The 25,479-nt window shown below is 37.3% G+C and overlaps 1 protein-coding gene across 1 annotated transcript in view; it reads right to left on the bottom strand.

Annotated features, from left to right (window-relative positions):
* The window catches only part of HERC1 (HECT and RLD domain containing E3 ubiquitin protein ligase family member 1), a 223,057-nt gene that overhangs the window by 81,759 nt on the left and 115,819 nt on the right, over positions 1–25,479 (bottom strand). Inside the window, exons 27-38 of the mRNA XM_049783985.1 lie at positions 22,325–22,593; positions 19,705–19,920; positions 17,898–18,018; positions 17,354–17,591; positions 17,023–17,213; positions 13,600–13,755; positions 11,396–11,502; positions 10,798–10,908; positions 7,683–7,859; positions 6,029–6,268; positions 5,602–5,685; positions 2,123–2,643 (exon numbers count right to left, since the gene is read on the bottom strand). Of these exons, the coding sequence (XP_049639942.1) occupies positions 2,123–2,643; positions 5,602–5,685; positions 6,029–6,268; positions 7,683–7,859; positions 10,798–10,908; positions 11,396–11,502; positions 13,600–13,755; positions 17,023–17,213; positions 17,354–17,591; positions 17,898–18,018; positions 19,705–19,920; positions 22,325–22,593 (2,431 nt within the window). The remainder of the gene's footprint in view (positions 1–2,122; positions 2,644–5,601; positions 5,686–6,028; positions 6,269–7,682; positions 7,860–10,797; positions 10,909–11,395; positions 11,503–13,599; positions 13,756–17,022; positions 17,214–17,353; positions 17,592–17,897; positions 18,019–19,704; positions 19,921–22,324; positions 22,594–25,479) is intronic.

Consider the following 25,479-nt stretch of genomic DNA (forward strand, 5'->3'; position numbering starts at 1 on the left):
ATCCTGCAGATTACCCAACTGTTTTTAGAACTTTATGACATCACTACTTAAGAAGGAAAGCAGCCATTGCTACACCTTAGCAAATTCCAATATGGCCGTAAAGTCAGTTAACAAAGGCTAGTTTGCTAGTTCCTGATGTAAGCTATTTGGAAAGTTTGTACAATAAATTGCTAAATTATGGTCGTTTATAACTTAGGGAAAGGTTATAAGTAGAAGACTGTTTCATTAAAAAATTTATTTTGTAGTCTTTAATTAATGCTTCCAATTAATCGCTAAACATATATTTTTTATTATCTGGTATGATTTCCTTTAAAAGTTTAAATGTTACAATTAAATTAAATGTAACTGCTATGTAGTTAAAGATGTATTTGTTGGTGTACTAACCTAAATCTCTATTCTATTTTAGCCTTCCATGGCTTCATTTTTAATTGTTTTAATTAACCTTATTAATTAACTTTCCTGTGTTCAGCTTACTACAGATTACAAATCCTTTCTGAAATAAGGCAAAACATTTTTTAAAAAAGTAGATACTTTCAATGAAACATTTTTTATTTCAATTTGTTTCTACGGTTTTTTGGAGCAGGAGAAGGTTGAATCCATATGTCCTAATATTGAGCACAAACTTTGTGAATGCTTATTTTTCAACTAAGATGGCCCGTAAGTTCTAAAACAGAATATAGGCTCAAAATATTTAAGAATCACTGTTTTAAAATATTGTTCCATCTTATAATATTAAAATATTATAAAAGAATTTCTTTAGGAAGCATAGTATTTATCAAAAATTCATATTTTCAAATTATAATAATACCAATTTCATTGAGTTTCCTTATCAATGAAAAAGCCTAATATATACATATTAAATATCAGAATTTCTATTATATTCAACTTCAAACACAATTATCTTTTTTGTATGGTTTTTTTTGAAGGGCTATACCTTGTGGTACTCAGAAGACCATTATGTGGTGCTGAGGATTTGAACAAGGATCTTAAATGCCATAGTGGTATGCCAGGCATCTACCTTGTCTCCTGTACTGTCCTCTGGCCTACATCTAATTGCTTCTAAAAATATAATGAGTCAAATAAGTATTATTTGACTATAATATTATAGCACATTGTGCTTTAAAAGACAAAGGAGCTCCAAAGAGAGGTCAGCGCTTAGAGGGGCCTGCACAAGGATCTGAATTCCATTCCTAACACCATGTGGACCCCTTTTACAGCAGTAGGTATGGCCCTAGTGGGCTCCCCAGCAACTCTGAGTCCAAGCAGGATTGCACTGTTAGGTCATAGCACTGATCAACTGGCCAAGTAAGTCAAGTGGTACCCAAACACTATGTTGGAGGCATTCCTTCCCAACAACAAAAAAATTAATAGTGCAGTTAAAAAAAAAAAAAAGTAGGGCAAGGATAATAATCAAAGAAAAGCCAGACAAAAATCAAGGTAACTGGGGCTGGAGCACCAGCACAGCAGAGCATTTGTGGGCAGAGCATTTGCCTTGCCTTACTTGATTTTAATAGTGGGCACATGCCTGATTTGGGTTTGACAGTGGGCAGAGTATTTGCCTTGCAACCATCTGATTTGGATTTGATCCCCAGCATCCTATATGGTACCATGAGCCTGCCAGGAGTAATTTCTGAGCACAGAGCCAGAAGTAACCCTTGAGTGCCACCAGCTGTAACCCAAAAAACAAACAAACAAAATAAATCACAGAAAACTGAAAACCTAATTATAGTTACATAGGATCCTATTGGATATTCAAAGTCTTCATACACATACAAAATATAATTGACATATCTGCTGACAATATTTTCTAGAGTATATAATGGAAATGATAAAACCAAGTAAAATTTGGAAAAGAATCTCAACTAAAAAGTCAACTGGCTAGCTTACCATTCTTTCACAAAACGAAGTGATAGATTTTACTAACTACTACAATTCCAAGGAACACGAACACAAGTTTGAGAATTCAGCTATGTGAAAAAGTATGTAACAAAAAAAAAAAATGAAGAAGAAACTTGTTAACTAGCAACTTGCCCAAAATACACCACTACTCACTATTCATGGGCCATGGCCCATGTCACCATGAAAGACTTACTTACTAAAAATGTAACTCAACACATCATACCTGATGGTAATTTCTGCTTCATCCCACTGGACCTTGGCAGATGTGCTGCCCTCTTTCACCACTCCAAGCAGTGTGGCATGGCGCCCAGTTTGTTTGTGAACACAACGACCTCCAACTCTAAGGCCAGCATCGACTCCTCCTATCACTGCCAACACAGGCCACACCTCTACGCACAGGGTCCTCAGCTGCAGTTCGGAGAGGTCAGCAAGGCCATGTCTATTATGTTTACCTTTATCTTCCTCTTTGCTCTCTTTCTCCTCTCTCAGTTCATTTTCCTCTCGGCTTTGAACCGAGTGGCTTTTTTTTAGCTTCTGACCTGACTCTTTAATACATATCTTAATTTTGTGTAGTCTTTCCATCATTTTTTTGTTAATGCAGTAAGTCCAGCGGTCTGTCCGATGAAGGATACGGATGAGCTGAATGGTGGCCTCTGCCAACACTGCTGCTACTGGACTACAAATGGGGTCTCCTGGAAGCAAGTCTCGTGGTGTGCCACGCATCTGCATGTCACAAATTTTCACCTATAAAATTAAATGGAAAAATCAATAAACTACTAGTTATGATCATTTGTAACACATATAACTCAATAACCTCCAATATAATTATATTTCACCACTGGACTCTCACACCACAGGAATGAGAAAATACTGCTGATAAATTGGCATTAGAAAAAGTACCATCCTCTGAAATAAGAAGCCTTTTCCTTTAAACATCCTGCAAACTGATGAATATCAGAGATCTTGTGGTTATCTGGAAGATGGACATATACCCAAGGTCTATATGACTGATCTAAATTAGTCTCCAACCTAAACTGTGAATCTAGTCACTATTATACTGAGCCTCTTTAAAAAGAGCTGAAGTCATCTCGTATTGTTCAAAGAACAAATATAAAACCATAAATCAAGATATCTGATATATTCTCAAATTATACACACATTTCAAATAAGATGCAGTGCTTAAAGGAAGAGCAAAACCTGGGTTAAAAGCTTTTTTGTTTGTTTTATATTTTTGGATTTTGGCCCATACCTGGCTCCACTCAGGGGTTCCTCCTGGCTCTATGCTCAGAAATCACTCCTGGCAGGCTCAGGGGACCATATAGGATGCTGGGAATCGAACCTGAGTTCATCCGGATTGGCCGCATGCAAGACAAATGCCCTACCACTGTGCTATCACTCCAGTCCTGGGTTAAAATCTTAACTTCAATAATCTTGAAGATTACTTCATCTTGCTAAGCTCCAGGTTCTGCATATTTAAAAAAATATCACCAGAAATTCAAGGTCACAAAATTTAGGGTTACTTTAAAAATTAAATGAGAATATGCATATAAAGTAATTATTAATTAGAATAGTGCCAGATACACAGTAAATGGCAACAAACAAAGAGAGAAAAAGAGAAAAGGACTTTACTACTAGTCTTGTGTTTGTCAGAGATTCTAAAACTTTTAAGAAAAGATTTTTGGGTAAAATAGATTGATGAACACAGTCTGGGCATTGAATGAATTTTGTAATGGCCCACTGATATTGGGGACCAACAAATGAGCTTTCTTACCAATAAAAAAAAATTTGGTAGAGCCTATGGGAGGTACAAGAGCAGCACAAAGTAAGGGAGGATAGCAGGTAGTGTAGGTGGCCTCTTGGTTTCATCTCCATAGCAGTTTTGTTAGCTACCTATTCAAAATGCAGTTCCCCTGTCTCATGAATAAAATTATAGCTCCTTGATATTTTTAAAAGTATATTAAGAGCTAGAAAGATAACATATGAGTTAAGAGACTTGCACTGAATGCAGCCAACCTCTAGGTTCATCCCTGACACTGCATATGGTCTCCCAAGTACCACCAGAACTGATGCCTGAGTGCAGAACCCAAGCCACCACCAGATATGGCTCAAACTCCTCCATACAACATATAAAAATAAGCAAATATTTATATTTTAAAAATGCAGGATAAGTTTCATGGCTAAAATTGATCAAGTCTAGCATTTCCACTAAAGAATTGTGTGAATAGCACAAAACTATTCCATACAAAAATAGAAACTTTGGGGCCGGGCGGTGGCGCTAAAGGTAAGGTGCCTGCCTTGCCTGCGCTAACCTTGGACGGACCGCGGTTCGATCCCCCGGTGTCCCATATGGTCCCCCAAGCCAGGAGCAACTTCTGAGCACATAGCCAGGAGTAACCCCTGAGTGTTACTGGGTGTGGCCCAAAAACCAAAAAAAAAAAAAATGGGGCCGGGCGGTGGCGCTAAAGGTAAGGTGCCTGCCTTGCCTGCGCTAACCTTGGACGGACCGCGGTTCGATCCCCCGGTGTCCCATATGGTCCCCCAAGCCAGGAGCAACTTCTGAGCACATAGCCAGGAGTAACCCCTGAGTGTTACTGGGTGTGGCCCAAAAACCAAAAAAAAAAATAGAAACTTTGGAGACCTATTCTAGACTACACTGAATCCTTGAGACAGAATTGGGTATAAAATTAAATGTATCGGCACAAGAAGTCATTTTAAATCATTTAGTTTTTCCAGGAGTGAGATGAGGAGGGGAAATGTTTTTGGTGAATCTCTTCAATATATATGCTTCATTATATATTCTCTCAAGTATATATATATAAATTTGAAGGTTTAGGGTTTAAATTACTCTTTAAGTTCCGAGAACCTCTTGACTGAATGAGTGAAAGCAGCTAGCTCCTTATCATAAATGTAACTTGTTATTCAGCTACTGATAACTGATTACATTTAAAGTTATTTGTTGATCTATGCATAATTGATAAGAAATATTGCTTCTATTTTTATAACTATAGATGTTTCAAAGTTGACTCATTCTATTAAAATTGCCAAAATATCAAATAGTGCCTTAATATAAAGATAATTTCTATTTTTCACAAAAGTAAAAAAAGTTTATTGAGGCACCATAATTTACAAAGTTATTCGTGACTGAGTTTCTGATGTTCCAATACCTGATGTTCCTTCACCAGTGTTCACTTCCTTCTAGCAGTGTCTTCAGTTTTCCTCCTACTCACCAGCCTGCCTCTACGACATGTACTTTGTATTTTTCTTCCTGTTAGGCACTGTGGTTTCAATACTGTTACTAATAGGAATGGTTTCCCCCTTCAAGTGCCACTGTTCCCCCCAACCTTCTACCACTATTGCAGTGCTGCAGGTTTTAGATGAGAAGGGGAAATGTTTTTAAAATGAGGATGTCTCTTAAATATATACCTGAAGGTTTATGGAGAATAAACACTCCACAACTCCACTCCACTTGTAAACTTTCTACTGAAGATCAGTGTTCAAGGTCTTAGTTTCTGTTGCTTTTGGGCCTTTGTTATTCTCCCGCAGTTTATAAAAACTTTCTAAAAGTATTTAACCTTTTTCTAGAAGTTTCTAGTAAATTATCAGAGCTGGTATTTTACTAGCTTATTATTATTATAAATTCTGATATTCAAATATTAATAAAAGTGACAAATGTCTAAGTACAAAGGCTTAAGGTTTCAGTACCTTTTCCCCTGGGTTGCTACTATAGAACATTATACATGGGTATAATTCTGATGCATCCACATCTTCAAAAGCTAATTTGGGTTCCTAGAAGGAAGGATGAAAATAAAAGAAAACAAGAGTTATTTTTAAAAATTGATCATATGCAATATAAAAAAAACAATTCAAAGAACTTATGAAACAGAATAAAATTATTATAATCAAATCTCTATTAACCTTGCTAACCAAGGAAATTCTATATATAATAAATGACCCTAATTTGCTCAACTGCTTAAGTAATCTTAATGAGATTTTACTTTTTTAGTGTTGACATTCCTGTATGAAGAAAAGGTAGTGGAGAAAAGTAGAGAAGAGAAGATCAGACTTCTTGAAACAAGTTAGATCAGTATTAAAATGAAGGAAATAGCAATGCTTATGAAAGTTTCAGTACCTCTCCATTCTTTCCAAAAGAAATAGTCCTGGCTTCCATGTCTAATACACAGGTAATAAAATCTCCTTGAGTAAAGCTGGACAAAGTTAGAGTCTGCTCTCCATTGTGGTAGAGATTACCACTATAAGCTCGATACAGCCACATATCTGAGGTAGTACGGTGATTAAAGTCATGCACTGGCCAGCGAGAAACTCCAACACATGTGCCTTCATTCCCTCTGTTTTCCTTCACAATGTAAAACTGAAATAAAAGCAGCAACGTTCACTAATATTCAAATTAATATTAAAATTTAAAACCCTCTTTATATACTACTAACAACATAAACTAATCTTAGGGAATATGTGCATTAACAACAGTTATTCATTTCTGGTTAAACTGTAAAGTTTCTTTTTAACCTGAGAAAACACACAAATAATTTTGGTGAAGATTTTTAAAATAATTTAACCTTTTTCTTAACTTTTAAAATAATCCTCATACAAATTGAAATTATTTTATTAGCCCACATCTTTATTATTAAAGAAAAATGTATCTTTCAGAAAACTATTAATGGAAAGTTTCCATTATTTTGGAAGTAAAAATAGGAGTTTGTAATTTCATAGAAAGGTAAGGAGAAGATAAGAAAGACAGAACATGTGTTTCTCCAAAGGCAGAATTAGAACATTACTAGAGAGAACCCTAGTACATGTCCCAGAATTAAAGTAGGAAAAACATGAAAGTACACATCTCAAGAAGAGAGATATGGGCAACGTCTATGGGCCCAGAGAGCATATGTTCTGGATAGATTCATGTTTTTTTTTTTAATTCATGGAACATAATGAAAGTTCTTGGCTTTTGAAGGAGTTGCCCTTTTACTAGCCTTAAGATGTTCACAGCATTAAAGTCAGGACCTATTTGTAGATAGAGGCCTGATAAGAACTTTACCTGTCATCCCCAGAAGGCTAGATCCTTCCACCCCCAACCCCAAAAGAGCTCCAGCAGGAACCAAGGCGAGGGAGGGAATATCAAAGAAGACCATTAACTACCCTTCAACTCTTCCTCCTGGCTATCACCCTAGCAGCAGACCTAGGTTGGGAAGATTGGGAGAAAACCTTTATGAACTAACTTGAGAAAAAGGAGGCATGCACATGTGTGTTGTAAGTCCATGTACATGGTGGCTCCATACACATGTCACCTGCATCTCCCCTTATGTGATGCTTACTTTCATCTTTAATGAGTTATGTACTGGATCTCTCTCCACTTTTAGAGAAGTCTGTGCTCTCCCTTGAAGATGTTACTCATTCTCTCTCTCTCTCTCTCTCTCTCTCTCTCTCTCTCTCTCTCTCTCTCTCTCTCTCTCTCTCTCTCTCTCTCTCTCTCTCTCTCCCTCCCTCCCTCCCTCCCTCCCCTTAGAATTTATAAATTAAAATCTGTTTTTACTTCACTGCTCATCTCTTGATGTTCTTCTTTGAGAAAAAGTTCTTTTTTAGAAGGCCTGGGTAAGGTCTATACTTATTTTTCCTTCCTACAAGGCTCACAGTCCTATATCTTTCTAGCCAGTGCAAGGTGGCAGATGTGGATAAAGTGAGTGTTAGAATTCCTCTTGAGGCTAATGCCTATCTCTGCCCAATAAGTTATCTGGGGTCCCACCAGCTTCATTCTTTGAAAAGCCACATACCTTCCACTGGTAGCATCCAGAAGTGATTCCAGTTGATGCCAGTCCATATCCTTTTCCTCCACTGCCATGAGTTAAAATCTGCCCATTTTCTACCAGGCAACACTGAGCTTTCTCTGGGTCAAATGAGATTTCTTGTATAGGGAGATTCTCATCTTCTTCTTCCAATTCTCCCTGCTTCTAGCAGAAAGGAAGTTGGATTAGCCTTTTTCTGTTAATACACTTCTGGAACTATGATTTGATTTCATCCATATTTATTGTCCTATAACATGTCCTACAACTGGCAATGGGAACACAATTACATACATGATATGTGTCCATAAAGAGCTTATGATCTAATTAGAGAAGGGAGACAAATAAATAACACCAATATTCTAGTGAGAGAATAAAAGAAGTTGTACGACAGGCAAAGTAAAAACATAAAAACTTAGTATTCAGGGTATGGGAGATAGTATAAAAGTATACTTTGCATATAAAAGCCCTAAGTTTGATACCCAGCTTTACAGAGTTCCCTGAGTAATATCATGATTGTTCTCAGTCTGAGTTGGGAATGTTGTTGACCACTGTCTGTGTTATACCTACCTCTTCTCCCCCCCCCCCCAAAAAAAAAAGAAAAGAAAAAGATGTATATAACCATGCTACAAAGGGGCTAGAGTGATAATACAGAGGGTAAGGTACTTGTCTTGCACATAGTCAACCAGGGTTCAGTCCCTGGAATCCCATATGAACCCCCATGCCCACCAGGAGTGATTGCTGAGTGTAGATCTTAGAGTAAGCACTGCCCAATGTAGCCAAATACAAGAGCAACAACAAAAGAAGATTTCATCTGAGCTAGGTACTAAGTAAGGCATGAGGCAGCTGAACACAGGAGAAAATCAAAACACTGTGTCCATCATGTCCAGAGACAGTGGGATACTAGAATGAATTGATGTCCTTTCAGATAGTAGGGAATGCCAAGAAGACAGGGTCAACAGAAAAGAAACCCAGAAACAGAGGAAACAAAATCAGGAAAGGTTTAAATGCATGTTGTTAAAACTTTTCTCTCTCTTTCTCTCTCTCTCTCTCTCTCTCTCTCTCTCTCTCTCTCTCTCTCTCTCTCTCTCTCTCTTTCTCTCTCTCTCTATATCTATCTATCTATCTATCTATCTATCTATATATATATATATATATGGCATCGATATAAAATGATTTAGGTTAGGGGGAGATGTTTAGGGTTAAGGGTCTGAGCCAATCTTGATTTAATCCCTGGTACCACCTGAGACCCTAGAGATCCCTGAGCATTGTCAGCTATGGCCTTGGTGGTTCTCTGACAGGACAGGGCCTGAGCAAAATCTGCATTCTCAGGGGCCAGCATGGACACCAGCTCAGCTGTCTGTCACTGCTAGGAGCAGCTCCTGTGCTCCTTGGGCACTGATTTGAAGTACCCCTCAACCAAAAATATCACACACACACACACACACACACACACACACACACACATCACAGAGAAGGACTGATATAGAGTATCTCTGATCAGATCTTGTTTTAGAAACATTTACCAGCATGTAAAGTGAAGGCAAAGAGATCAGTCAGGAGTTTATCAATTAAGAAACACTGAGGACAAGAATTCACTTCGAGAGATAGCACAGAGCTAAGGCGTTTGCTTTGCATGCAGAAGGACAGAGGTTCAAATCCCACCATCCCGTATGGTCCCCAGAGCCTACCAAGAGCGATTTCTGATCATAGTGCCAAGAGCCCCTGAGCGCTGCTGGGTGTGACACCCCCCCCAAATAAAAAAGAATTCACTGTCACTGATTCATTTAATAAGTATTTATAAAACACTGATAAGGTGTCAGTTGCTCCATGTCCTGTATTTCAGCATTACAGGGTCTCTGCTTGCACATTTTATATATTTTTAGTTTTCTTCTTTCTTCCTTTTTTTGTTTTGTTTTGTTTTGTTTTGTTTTGTTTTGTTTTTGGGCTGCACCTAGAGAGGCTCAGGTGCTCTGTCCTCATGAATCATTCCTGGTAGGCTCAGAGGTCCATATAGGAGGCCAGAGATCGACAATTATATCTTGGAAGAGAAAGTCGAACAACAGGAACATATTCATCAAGTCCTATGCTAAAATTTAAAAAAGGTGACGTAGGGGCCAAAGAGAAGGCAAGGTCTTTCATGTGGCCAACCTGGGTTCATATGGGACCACAGCATCCAGTACGGTCTTCTGAGCCTGTCAAGAATGATTTCTTAGTGCAGAGCCAGGAGTAACCCCTGAACACTGCTGAGTGTGACTCCCTCCCCAAAATTAAAAATACATTAAAAATAAAACAGGTGATGTAACAATGTGTGAAAATTAACGGTAGACTGACTGCTTAGGAAAGAACTCTTGGAAGAGATAGGGCTGAGACCTGACTGATGGGAAGTTGATTCTTGAGAAACTTAATCTGCAGGAAGTATTCAGATACAAAGAGCCACTGCAAAGCTAAAAACTTAAACATATAAGTATAGTGGTCTAAGAATTAGAAAGAAGACAAGTTCTTTCTGTCATAAGCAAGGGGAGAAAATAGAGTTCAATATTTTATTACAAGTAATGAGAAACACATCTTTAGAGTATCTCTAAAGACCCTTCAAAGAAGGAGAACACCATATTCTCAATTATAAAAATCACTCAGAATCCCATAAGGACTTATAGGACTGAAGAAGACAGCAATGATGGAGAGAGGGATAACATAAGACAGAAAACAATTTTTTTGAGGGGGTTGTGCATGTATGTTTTGATTTTAGGGTCAAATGGTGCACTCAGAATTACTCCTGATGGATCAGGGGATCATATGGTGTCAGATATCAAACCTGGACTGTCGTGTGCAAAGTAAAAACACCCTATCCACTGAACTATCATTCTGACCCAAGAAACAGTATTAAAGGCATAACATTCCTCAGAGGTGGAGGATCCAGAAACAGATGACAAAATATTAATTTTGATGGTTACGGAAATTGTTAAGGGCTTGCCTTGCATGTGACAGACCTCAGTTCAATTCCTGAGTACCATGACCAGAAATAAACCTGAGTACCTCCAGGTGTGGCCCAAGTCCCACCCTCAATAAATAAATAATAAAATGGCTTTTAGAAAGAATTCATTACCTGTAATTTTATTTCCTGTTCCTTTTCCTTTACTTGAATAGCATGCTTGGCCTGAGCAATGGGTGTCTCCCACATACAATCCGACAGAAGGGAAAACAAACATTCTACAACCTGTTTTATTGAAGAAGAATTAATAATAATTTTAGACAGCAGCCTGAAATAACTTAGAAAAATAATGTAAGCTATAATTAATATTAAGTTATATATAAGTTTGGATATAGCAACGACCAGTGGCTACTTGAGGCTGTCTAATTATACTATCACTCATTAGTAAGATCATGGCCCTCATGCTGTCTTAATTTATAGTCATCTGATTAGGCCATAACTTCATCCGTTTCTCTCTCCCAAGGCCCAAATATACTAAACGAAAGCCCTTTTCCTCCCTTATTTCTGACCTTGCAAATATTTTCCCTACTCCTCACAGCCTCTAACTCAATTTCCCTCTCTCTTTGGTTGGAGATGTAATGAAGAAAGCAATCTCAGAAATGAAAATTTTGCTACTGAAGACATGACACATTGACAAAGCTATAAATTTAGCTCTGTGGTGACTCATGTTGCAGATATAAAACGATCCCCAGATAACTTTTAAAACAGAAACCTGGGCCATTTGATCATCTTCTACACCAGATTCGCAAGCTGGTAGCACAGCCTCAAGGACATGAAGTGCAAGGAGCCTTGTTCTCAAGTTACCAACTAAAGGGATACCTGGGAGGGAAAAGACATTTGCTGATTATCATGTCATTGTGTAAATGTTCTCTAACTTCTTGAATACAATTTATAAGCACTTATAAATAGAATTATGGCATTTATGCCAATCTAGTATCACAGGAATTCTGAACCCATTCCATTATATTCATAATTATGTCTCACTTTCATCATGTATAAAAGGAAAAGGGCTAGAATAGCTGTATATATCAGGTATTATTCTAAAAATCTTATACATATTAACCCACTAATCCTCAAAAGCTCTGTATTATATCTTCTTTATGAAAGAGAAAAATGAGGCTCAGTTAGGTAACTCAAAGTCATATAACACATAACTAAAATTTTAAATTCTAAAGCTGACTTAGCCATTATGACCTCTCTGTTATGCTTTGCCTGACTTACAAAAATCATTAAGGTTAGTGCAGGTAAGCAGTTTGTACTTTTCTTTTTCCTTTCTTTTTGGGGGGGGAGGGGGGTTCAGCCACATCCAGCAGCACTCAGGGGTTAATCTGGCTCTATGCTCAAAAATCGCTCCTGGAAGGCTCGGGGGACCATATGGGATGCCGGAAATAGAACCTCGGTCCATCACTGGTCAGCCATATGCACGGCAAATGCCCTACCACTCCGGCCCCAGTATGTACTTTTTTGGGGGGGCCATACCCAGCGGTGCTCAGGGCTTACTCCTGGCTGTCTGCTCAGAAATAGCTCCTGTCAGGCACGGGGGACCATATGGGACACCGGGATTCAAACCAACCACCTTAGGTCCTGGATCGGCTGTTTGCAAGGCAAACGCCGCTGTGCTATCTCTCCTGGCCCTGTACTTTTCTTAAGTAAACAAAGATGAAGACTGAAGATTGATGTTCCTTTTTCGTTTTTTATGGATTACAAGACAACCAGTTGGAGTGATAGTACATTGGGTAGGGCACTTGCCTTGTATATGACTGATTCCCAGCATCCATACAATCCCCTAAGCCCCACCAAATGATTCCTGAATGCAGAGCAAGGGAAAATCCCTGAGCACTGCCAAAAACAAAACAAAACAACCCACTCAAAAAGGGGGAAAATGAAAAATAAAATCAGCTAAAAATAATTTTCATGCTCTAAGACCTTATTAATATAAGTCCCATCTTACTAAATTAAGAGAAAAAATTATTGTAAGTTATATTAGTCATAAACTAAAGAACTTTGAAACTATATAGAGATTATATTCATAATTTAATTAATGGAGTACAATGACAGTTAAATATTATGAACATACTCAGTATAACTGAGCTATACATTGAAATCGTTCAAATAATAAATTTTTGTTGATATTTATGTGAGGGTCAGATCTGGAGTTATTTGAGGTAGAATACAGCACCAAGGTCACATTCAAAAGGGTTCCAGGGCAGGGTGTGTGTAAAGGGGGAGGATAGCTTGAGTGATAGTACAGCAGATAGAGGAACTGCCCTGCATAAAGCGAGCTGGGATTTGATCCCCAGTGTCCCATATGGTCCCCTAAGCCCAACCAGGAGAATTCCTGAGCAAAGAGTATAGAGTAAAGATCCCTGAGCAAAAAGTATAAAGAGTATAGCAAAGAGTATTCCTGATACTAATGTGTGTGACTAAAAAACAAAACAAAAACAAAACAAAAGGTCTCCTGGGATGGAACCCAGGGTCTTATACATGCAAGGCATTTGCTTTGAATTGTACATTTTTTCTATGCATATTTCACCATAATTAAACAAAAAGACAAAACCTGACTGAAATAACTTATGTACACAGACCAGACTTTTAGGCTAAGAATAAGGAAGTAAATTTATTGTATATAATTTTCATCACAATTGGAAGCTTCTAAAGATAACAGAAGTCCTATCATTATTAGTGAACAAATCATAACCTGCTCTATGAGAATACAAGAAGTGATGTCAATAATCGATTAAATTATCAAATGAAACTGATTTTTAACTATATTTTATTTAACATGAATAAATATGAATTTCTAGATTAAATTCATGGCCTTTTTCAGTGCTCTTTATCTTATTTAAATTTGGCATTATCTAAATAATACACAGTGATGTTGAAAAATAATCTAAAATAAAAGCAAAGGTTATGTACCTGAAGAACATTTCTGAGATGCTATATTTAAAAGGACCTCTGTCCACTTTGGGGAAGCCATTTTTGATTGAATTGCTTTTGAAGACACAACTCTACGAAGAAAAACTAAAAAATCCCCCAGATGCAGTTCAGCTATATGCTGTTTCCGAAGAGCAGCTAAAGAAAGAAGAAACAAGTTTATATTACAATCAAAAGACAACTAGAAACATGCAAACTATCACAAGAGAAATTTAATTCATAAGTTGCCAAGTTCTTAAACACTAATGAAAAGGTCAGAAAGCCATCAAATTGAAAACATTTTTATATCTATAAGTGTAAAGAATAAAAGTAGAATAGATGTATAGAATAAAAGTGAACTTGTTAAATAAACTGTAAGACCATGGTTCTATTCAAACCCCTTACCTTTGTCATTTTAAAGAACACAAGCTCTCTACCCAAGTACAGAGGATTTTGTTTTCGTTTGGTTTTGGTTTGGGGTCCATAATATCCTGCTTTGCTTTGAGCTTATTCCCTTGTTCTATACTCAGGGCTTGGCTATGTTACGCTGTGCTGGGTATTGAACCCAGGTGAGCTGTGTACAAGGCAAGTGTCTTAATCACTGTACTCTCTCTCTGGTCTTCACAGAGCGTTTCACTGGATAGAATTTGAAGGACATTGTCTAGGAACCCCTAAAGCTATATGAAAGACTATTCCCCTTTGGCTCAAACTGAAACTCATATTTACATACAACTTTTTTTTTTTTCCAATTCTACAAAGAAACAAACCTCGAAGCCTGAATCTGGTTTTCCCGAGCTTAAATTCTATAAACTAAAACTCTGGAATGAATTTGTCCTAATTATTGTTCTCAGTTCCCCACCAGCATTAGCACTACCTTCTTTCACTCTTCTTAACCCTCTCCTGGCTTTTTTCTCCACTCTGAATATTTTAATTCTGCTTTTCCTATAATTCCTATAACATGCGAAGTTTTCATATTCCACATCTACCTTCCATGTTCCCTAGGTCTGGTGAAGTCCCAGTAGAGCAAGGGGGAAGAAGTGTGTAAGTAGCTGTCCAGAACATTAATTGCCAAAAGCACCAAAGACGTGGATTTCATTCATTTCAACTAAAAACAGATATATATATATATATATATAATACAGCACTTTTTTCTAGGGAGATCCTGGCATCTCAGCTCATTTGTACAACAATAACTCCCCGTGGCCCCCACTTCCCCTACCTAAAAGACACATGTTTAAATGACCAGTTACATCAGCACAGAAGTCTAGCTCCCTGGAGAACTTTCACTCTGCTGCAATAAATATGCTAGTCTCTTTTGTTTGTTGTTTGTTTTGGCCACACCTGGCAGCACTCAGCTGTTACTCCTGGCTCTGTGCTCAGAAGTGTCTCCTGGCCAGCTGGGGGTGGTGGTGCATATGGGATGGAACTGAATCCATTCTGGGTCAGCTGCGTGCAAGGCAAACACCCTACCATTGTGCTACCATTTTGACCCTTTGAATGTGCTAGTAGTCTAAGACAGACCTAAAGTGTCAGAGATAAAAAAAAACTCACCACCACCACTACCAACACCAACAACAACAACAAAAGCTAACAATTCCTTTATATTTCCTCTGTACTACATCTACTTCATTATTTAACTTTTTTTTTTTTTGGGGGGGGGTCAATACTCAGGGGTTACTCCTGGCTCTACGCTCAGAAATCGCTCCTGGCAGGCTCAGGGGACCATATGGGACACCGGGATTCGAACCACTGACCTTCTGCATGAGAGGCAAACGCCTTACCTCCATGCTATATCTCCGGCCCCATTCTTAACTTCTTTTTTTTCCTTTTGGTTTTTGGGCCACACCCGGCAGTGCTCAGGGGTTACTCCTGGCTGTCTGCTCAGAAATAGCTCCTGGCAGGCACGGGGGACCATATGGGACACCAGGATTTGAACCAACCACCTTTGGTCCTGGATCTGCTGCTTGCAAGGCAAACGCCGCTGTGCTATCTCTCCGGGCCCACCATTTTTAACTTCTAATAAAGTACTTTATTTAATCTTTTCATGTACTTTATTTTTGAAGCTTTTCATCATACATATTTCATAAGCATTATTTAAGCATATAATAGCATAAAATTATTTAAGCATATAACTTTTTTTTTTTTTTTGATTTTTGGGCCACACCCGGCAGTGCTCAGGGGTTACTCCTGGCTGTCTGCTCAGAAATAGCTCCTGGCAGGCACGGGGGACCATATGGGACACCGGGATTCGAACCAACCACCTTTGGTCCTGGATCGTCTGCTTGCAAGGCAAACACCGCTGTGCTATCTCTCCGGGCCCAGCATATAACTTTTTAATATACAAAATCTTTATTTAAGCACCATGATTACAAGCATGATTGTAGTTGGGTTTCAGTCATAAACAGCACACCCCTTCACCAGTGCAAATTCCCATCACTCTCTTCCCAACCCCTGCCTGTATTCGAGACAGGCATTTTACTTCCCTCACTCATTAAGACAGTCATGATAGTTGTTAGTGTAGTTATTTCCCTAACTGCACTCACTACTCTTTGTGGTGAGCTTCATATTGTTACTTATTTTATTTATATATATATATATATATATATATATAAAATACGGTCCTTCTGGCCCTCATCTCTATTACCTCTGGGCATTATTATAATAATGTCCTTAATTTTTCTTAAAACCCATAGAGGAGTGAGACTATTCTGTGTCTATCTCTCTCCCTTTGACTTATTTCACTCAGCATAATAGATTACATGTACATCCACATATAGGAAAATTTCATGACTTCATCTTTCCTGTTGGCTGCATAATATTCCATTGTGTATATGTACCACAGTTTGTTTAGCCATTCATCTGTTGAAGGGCATCTTGGTTGCCATCTAGTCCAGCCTTTATGGAAAACAATATGGAGATTCCTAAAAACAAAAACCTAGAAATTGAGCTCCCATATGATCCAGCAATACCACTCCTAATCACCTAGAATCTATAGATTCTAGAGCAAGAACAGCCAAGGAGAGGTTGAATCAAGAGTGTGGGCCACTAGTGTGGTCACCTTATCAGTGTTAATAGACTAATTGAGGAATTCAATCAGAAGCACATTTATATCATTGATTTGGAGGAAAAAGCAGTTTTAAATGAAAAAATAAAAAATTCTTTCATGTTTTACAATAAAAATATCTATTTTGCTATGCACACAATAGAGATAATTATGAATAATAGGGTCAAATTGATAGTACATTGGGTAGAGATCTTGCATATGGCTGACCTGGGTTTCATCCCTGGTCCACCAGAAGTGATCCCTGAGTGCAGAACCAGAAGTAAGCCATGAGCAATGGCTTGGTATGATTCAACCAATAAACCCTCCCCCCACAAAAAAATTTTTTTTCATTATAACTAATGACAGAAAAAGGTGTTAGATACCTCTGAAATCTTTCTTCTCAGTTTCTCCACTTGAATCAGCTTTTTTTTCTTCTTCACTATTTTCTCCTTCCCCTTCTCCAAAAGAGGCCATAAGCAGAACACCAGCCTGGGATAGTAAGTTCTTTAACTGACTACAGAGGAGATCAAGCAGGGATTGGACCACCTTGGGGCTCAGTTTATCCGCATATGTCCTACATGAAATCAAAGGGAAACATAGGGGTAATGAAATTGAAGGGCAAAACGTGATCAAACACAAGAGGGAAATGAAGGGGACATGAGAATCATTTAAATGTGAAAGAAAGCAGTTCACCAAAACAAATATAATGCTTACCCCGTGGTGATGGCAAGAATCTGGAGCAACCTTGTACTAGCCACCTTTAAAGCTGTACTGAGCTGGGAGACGCCTGTCTTTGGCAACAGCTGCAGGGGCTGCCCTAGCATGGCGTCTGTACCACATAACTGTGACAATACATTCAGTAGCCCAGTGGAAATTGCCAAGGAGACATCCACAGGCTGATAGTGGACACTCAATGCGAAAACAGTCACCAAGAGGAGACGCTGCTGTGCTTCTACAAAATAAAAAGTTGAGAAACTTCTTTGAATTAAACTAAGCATTTACTAAAATAAAGTATACCCCAAAATACAAAAGTAATAGAAGACACTAATTTATTTTGGGGGGAGGGGGAGCATGATAGAGATCAAAGCTAAAACCTTATAGTAGGTAAGGTAAGCACAAAGTTACACAAAGTTAACACAAAGTTACATCCCAGGTTGATTAGTTAATATTAAATATGAGAACTGAATGTTGACACTCTAGCATTACCTCTGGTCAGAAGATACCACATGCATCTGTCATCTGTGGGGCAAATACTCACCAATGTGATGCTTGTTTGCTTGCAGGGCTCTCTCCAAGGTGGCAGACAATTGTTGGTAGATCTTATGCACAGCTAGCTGGATTTCAATCTGAATATTTCTTTTGGCTGCTCTGATGCCATCCTGAATTATACACATCTTGAATTACTTATTTTATTAGCACAATAGTACTTCCATGTCAAATAAAATTAATAATACTTTCTTAGTTTACTCTAGGCAGTGGTCCTCAAACTATGGCCCGCGGGCCACATCTTGTATTTGTATCTGTTTTGTTTCTTCATAGCAAAATAAGATATATGCAGTGTGCATAAGAATTCGTTCATAAGTTCTGTTTTTACTATAGTCAGACCCTCCAATGGTCTGAGGGACAGTGAATTGGCCCCCTGTTTAAAAAGTTTGAGGACCCCTGCTAGAGCATTATGATGATTTTAGTTATTTTAAGTTTTACAACACATTTTTATTACTTTTTGAGTCTCTCTACCCATCCTGCACAACAAGTTTATTTTTGAATGCTTGTTAGTTCTTGAGTCTGTCTCATCTTCCTCCTTGTCCATAAAATAATTTCCTCTCCAAACATGGGACATATAGTCAAGATTCATCCCTACTTCCTTTTCAAACTAACATAACATTATATTTTAGTTCTGTGCCACTGAAATTCAATGTGATTATATGCTACATTAAGTTCTTCAGTAAAAATCCAATCTTTTTTTAAATATAAATCTTTAAGCACCATGATTACAAGGATTTTCGTAGTTGGGTTTCAGTCATATACAAAATAACCTCCCTTCACCAGTGCAACGTTCCCACCACCAACGCCCCCCTTCCTTTCTATATCATGACAGGTATTCAACCTTTCTCATTCTTTAACACTGTCATACTAGTTATTAGTGTAGTTATAAAAATCCAATCTTTCCTTTATGATGTATTTGTCTTCTTTTTTTTTTTGGGTGGGGGCACACCTGGCAGCACACAAGGCTTACTCCTGGTGGGTTCATGAGACCTTATGAAGTGGCAGGGATTGAACATGAGTCAGGCATGTGCAGAGCAAGTGACTTGCCTGCTGTACTGCCTGCTGTACTATCTCTGAGACCCCCATTTGTCCCATTTAACACTCATCTTCCCTCCTTTGGTAATTCCTAACTGGATAAAGACAACACCGTATAAATTTTTTTCCCAAGCCATCAGAAAACAGGTAAAATAATCAAATAAAAATCGCAAATTCTTGAAACCCATCCTCCGAAATAACCTACCCAATCCTCACTTGTATATATATCTATCTCATTTGGCTAAGAGCTAACAAAAAGGATTCCAGAAAAAACAAAACAAAACAAAACAAAACAAACCCTAAAAGTTTAACAGTATCAGACTTCATCTAGTCCCAACTACTCTACTATTATTCAGGAATCTACATCAATATGAGGTGTTGTTTTTTGTTTTGCTTTGTTTTGGTGAGAGACTGACAAGTGGTCAAGGGAGTTCGTGGTATGAAAAGCAAGTCAATGCTGTTATTTTTGAGTTATTCAGAAATCTTTATTTTTACACATCAATCTTAAACATTAAAAAGCTCTACACTAATAAACTTTTTTCAAAGATTTTGTTTTGTTTTGTTTTGTTTTGTTTTGGGGCCACACCCGGCAGCACTCAGGGATTACTCCTGGTTCTATAATCAGAAACTGCTCCTGGCAGGCTCGGGGGACCATATGGGATGCTAGATTTGAACCACCGTCCTTCTCCGGCCCCTTTCAAAGATATTTTAAAAATTCCAATATCCTGTCAGGAGTCCCTCTAATAAAGGACCCATTTACCCACCTGATAGTGATGAAAACGGCCACATTCTCCTTTGGTTCCTGTGTGTCCCACAGTCCCTAAACCAAAACACCCTGCTAGGAACTGCAATCTCACAGATGTAAGCAGTGTGGAGGACTGGAATCCGGGGCTCAACCTGCTTCCTGCCAGAGAAACACTACCTTTCTCCTCCATCCCAGATAGAAGAATGAGGATCTGATGAAGTGCCTCTAATCGAAGCTTAAAAAAAAAAATAAAACAAACATATTTTAGGTTCCTCACTGAATTAAAACATAATGGAACTATGACAGTGAATTTAACACACACACACACAAAAAATTTTTTGACACTTCTTAGTATTAAGAATTTAGTATTGCGGCTTTTTCAAGTTTGGGGGCTTACCTATTAGTGTCCAGAGAGGGAGTGGCACTCCTCAAGGTGCTCAGAGAACCAAGTGATGCCAGAGACCAAACCCAGACATTCTGCATGCAAAGTCTGTGCCTTCTGACTCACGGAACAATCCTATTAGTCCCTTTTATTTAAAATAAAAATCTTTGCGTAATTGCAGGTGTATTTCAGTGAAGAGTTTGTATAGCACAAAGAGAGAGGGCAGATTTGCATGTAAGAGCTAGTTTTATAAACGTATTTTTTCACCTACTATGTGGTTTTAAGAAACTTGCTCCCTAAGGATGTTTCTTCAGGTATAAAATGAGGCTCATACATAGCATTTAATCTATTCAGAGGTACTGTGATTCTCAAGAGAAAATACAAGTTAAGGTTTTCAAATGTGAAGTTGTATTGTCATGCCTTCATTTACTTATAATATAATTATGAACAATGAATACATTAGTTCAACAAATATAAGAAATACTTCTGAATGGTTCTCTGTGTTCCCTTGAACGTCCTGTTCTATCTTCCTTAGAGAGCCAAAACTTGTTAATGTAGTTAGTCTCTCTTTTCTTTAAATGAACTTTTAGTTATTTTTTATTTTAGGTCATGCCCAGCAATACTCATGTATTATTCTTGGTTCTGTGCAAAGGAATCACTTTTGAAAGCTCTCAGGGGTCCATATGGTATATCAGGGATCGAACCTAGGTCAGCTGCTTGCAAGGCCTACCTATTGTAGTCTCTCTCTCCAGCCTCTCAACTTTTTATTTTGCAGTATATGCTCTACCACCAAGCTATGCTGTCAGCCTAAATGTTTTGTTTTGAAATCATTTACATTTGTGTAGGCAATTGCTTTCATCTGCAATGTCGGTCCTTTCTTCTTTGTCATGACCTTGTTATTTTGTAAGAGTTTTCCTTTATTTTATAGAATGAATCTCAACTTGAGTTTTCCTAATAAATAATCTAGAATTATTGAGTCAGACCATAAAGAATACTATAAACTGAAAACTTATTCACTGCTGGTCAGAATTTCAACCGGTTCCAAATTTTTTGCAAACAACATGGACATTGTCTCAGAAAAACTAGGAACTGAGCTTCTATATGACCCCCAACAATTCTACTTCTGGAGCCCAAAAAGTTTATTTTGAAGAGACATTTGCACTTCTATATTCATTGAAGCACTAATATCAAAAGTCAAAATCTGGAAACAATTCAAATTTCCAAGAATAGATGACTGGATAAAGAAACTATGTAAATATGTACACTGGAATATTATATGGCTATAAGAAAATGTAAAATCATGCAATCTGCTGCTACATGGATGGATTTGCAAGGTATCATGCTGAGTGAAGTTAGTTGGAGGAAGAGGCACAATGATCTTCCATATGTGTGCTTTATAAAGAAACATAGTAAGGACATACTAAATGTGTGTCCAAAAGCAACAGAAATTGAGAAATGTTTTTCAATAGAAAGCTTACCACAGGGGGAATGGAGGACAGGACAACACTGAGACAAGGGCATAGGGAAGGGGAAATTCTGGTAGAGGATATGATGCAGAAATTTTCTGCATGAAACCCTATCATTAACAGCACTGTAAATCATGATGCCTAACATAAAAACTTGATGAAAAAGAAGTACTATAAAATCTTCTTTTCATATTATTATCAATGATACATTATATCACTTAGACTACTGGTGAAGTTAATTTTGATCACTGGCTATTATGCCTCTTCAATGTAATTTTACTCCATACCCCCCCTTTCCTAAGACAGCCCAGTTTACCGTCAAATAGACGAGAATTAAGGCTTTTTCCTTAAGGGAGGAGTATCAATGAATTTACAGACATGTTTAATCTACACTAATGAATATTTTGAAGGAGATACTTGGTCTCAAAGTTTTGGTCACTTACTTTAGCAATCAGTATTATTACTGCTGAACTCTAATAGAACACCTATCAATGAAGTCAAAGGGTGAAAATGAAGTCTGAAAAACTATGCTAATTGAGTTTCACTTTAAATTCTAGATAAGCAGGGACCACAGTTAGAGTACCATATGCTGAGATAGCAATTAAAAATGCACTCTTGTTCAATTCAAACAAAATGTGTTTTAGTTAATAAAGTGATATAAAAAAGCTAGAGGCAGGGATAGGGAGAAAAAAAGGAAAAGTTTGTTATGTGAGTTTTTATCTAGTGATTCAATTTAAGTTGCGATAGCCCCTTGAGAGGAATACATTTAAATTGGAATAAAAGTGACTTACTTCTGCCCTTAACTGCTGTTGTTCCATTGCAATGATGGAAGCTTGAGGACTTGTAGACATGCCTTCCTCTGGCTCTTTAAAACCGGGGGCATTTCCCACATCTCCACTCACAAAGCTCACAACATTTTCAATCAAAGAATGAACTCCCAAAGACTTGGTAAGATCAAAATCAGATTCAAATGAGCAAGAAGAGTTGTACAACCAGTCTCGGCTATGTTTCAGGCGGGCCCAGGAGTCACTCAGGGATTCCAATGGACTGTGTATATGGCCTACATACAAAAATAACAAATACACATCAACAGTGATCAAGGAGAGCACCAGCTCTGAAAGTAGATGAGGGCTGAGTAATGCTAACACACCAACTAGTGAGAAATGGATACTCATGTTTGAACACATGCATGCATTAGATGTGAATTGCAGCAAAATACTTTGCTTAAAATAAACGAACCAACAAAATAACTAGAGCAATGTAAAAAAATAAAAGAAAAGCCCTGTTGGATGTATCAGTGTCTCTATAACAAGATCTAAGAGACACACTGTCAAAAGAAAAAAAGGCAGAAGCTGCTGTCAAAATGCTTAGCTAGTAATGATCTACACTAATAAATCAGACTATCATTTATGAACAAAAAGGAACTAGCATTTAGGCCACTGCTAGTCAGATCTACAAGTTCTTTATTATTGCAAAGAGTAAGATTTAGCAAAGTAACATCATATGGAATGAAATATTACCAAAAATTGAATACAGAAGGGCAAGTAAACTTATGAGACAAATCACACTTTTGAGTTTTATTAATATAAGGAATATTTTCACTTTGTTATATGCTCATGTTACGATTTATGATTTTTCTTCATAGAAGCAAAAGTTTCAGTGACAAAGATATCAAGATTTACAGTAAAATTATTTCTATATAAAATTACCAAGTAGTGCCATAATTGGTTAAAATATCATTAGTTTTGCCAGGAGACATTCTCTAGCCAAACCTAGAGAATACTATTCTTTTTTTTTTTTTTTTTTTTTTTTTGGTTTTTCATCCACACCCAGTGACACTCAGGGGTTACTCCTGGCTATGTGTTCAGAAATCGCTCCTGGCTTGGGGGACCAGATGGGATGCTAGGGGATTGAAATGCAGTCCATCCTAGGCTAGCACATGCAAGGCAGAGGCCTTATGGCTTGCACCACCACTCTGGCCTGAGAATACTATCCTTACATTAGATATTAAAAATGTTTGAACACAATAGCAACTTTCCAAGGCATATTGCCAATATTAGATCTAAAGAGATACATACATGACTGATTTTTAAAACTTTTTATTTCATTTATATGGGGCACATAAATTGATTCATCATCATCATCATCATCCTTAGCCCTTTATAAACTTTTGAGTTTTGTGGTTTTGTTTTTTAATGATTTGGGGACCACATCCAATAGTGCTCAGGACTTACTCCTGGCTTCACAGTCAGGAATCTCTCCTGGCAGGCTCAGGGGACTATATGGGAAGCCAGGGATTAAACCCAGGTCAGCCATGTGCAATCTTTACCTATTGAACTCTCTCTCTAGCCCCACCCTATGTATATTTTTATCAATAAAATGTACATGTATTTACATTTATATATAATAAATGAGAACAGAGAACCTTGAAAACAAAATTTATTGCTCCTCCTCCAATTTTTCTCTCCTTCTCTCTTCCAGCTTTTAGGCTTTCATTATCCCAAGACTGAGTTTATTATTCCTTTGTTAAATACTGTTTTCTCTTTTTATATGTTATAAAACAAGTAATAATTAATTTAGGCATTTTTGGACTCGGTTCATATAATCTTTTGCATATACTCTTTTCTGTTCATATGATACGGCTAATATTCATTCACATGACATCATGCAATCACAGTTCATTTGTTGGGATTGCTTATACAACTAGTATGTAAATATACCAATTTTCTCCCTCCACCCCCACCTTTTATGGGCCATACTCAGTTGGGCTCAGGAATTATTCCTGGAGATGTTTGAGAGGTAATGTATGGTGTTAGAGATCGAACCTGATCTTCAAATATACAAGGTCAGAGCCCCTAGTCACTGTGCCATCACTCTAGCCCCTCCACAAAATTTCTGGATCAGGAATGCATCTTAAGGTATTCAATAAAAAATACACTTTACAAAATTTATATTTGTTGCATCATGTGGAGAGATTTGGAAGAAGAAATGTCAGAACTAATATGGGAAAACTGATGCCCACAGGAAATATAAACTAACGTGATACTTAGTGCAAATTTTATTTTTATCATCACATTGCTATCATTCAAATCTCAGAACTTTAAGGGGAAATTTAAGTTCATTATAGGAATCTAGCATTATTAAGCACATATGATAATATAATGTATTCTACTATAATAATCTAAAATAGAAAAAAAATTAAAATTCTTTTTCTTTTTGAGGGAAGACTAGGTCACTCTTGTTGGTTCTTGCTTTGCTACTGGTTTTGTGCTCAGGGTCATTCCTGGCAGTTTGCAGCAGACCATGTGGTGCAAGAGATTGAAGAGTGCTGGCTACGTGCAAGGCAAGTAACTTATACACTGTATTATTTCTTGAATCCCATAATAAGTGAAAAACGTTGAATTTTCAGTTTCACTAAATATGAAAAATAACAAATCTGAAGTCTCTTTTAAATATAAAGCTGAATGTTATTCCAAACACAATAGGAAGGAGTAAAATCAAAGGAATAAATCACAAGTATATATTAAATTTAAAATGAGGCTAAACCTGGATTTAATCTTAACTATAAACAATAGTTTTATACTCTACATTAAGTATGTTTCCCCTCAAGTTTTATGTTTGCTTGTTTTTTAATGCACTTTGAATAACTCAATTATTAATAATTAATTAATTATTAATAACTCAATAATTATTCCTGGCTATTTCCTCAGGATGCTGGGGATCAAACCCAGGTTGGCTGTGTGCAAGACAAGCACCATACCCAATGTATTACATCTCTAGCTCAAGTTTCATTTAAAAAAAATGAGTTAAGTAATACTTCACAATTAATTTTTAAAATAAAATGTATAATAAGGCTATTTCTAAAATCAAAAAGATAAAACATTATCCGGTCTAATTGAACTGAGAAACAAAAACTACTAAAACAAATTATTATGATGAACAATAG

This window comes from Suncus etruscus, chromosome 1 (genome assembly GCF_024139225.1).
Source record: "Suncus etruscus isolate mSunEtr1 chromosome 1, mSunEtr1.pri.cur, whole genome shotgun sequence".
NCBI lineage: Eukaryota > Metazoa > Chordata > Mammalia > Eulipotyphla > Soricidae > Suncus > Suncus etruscus.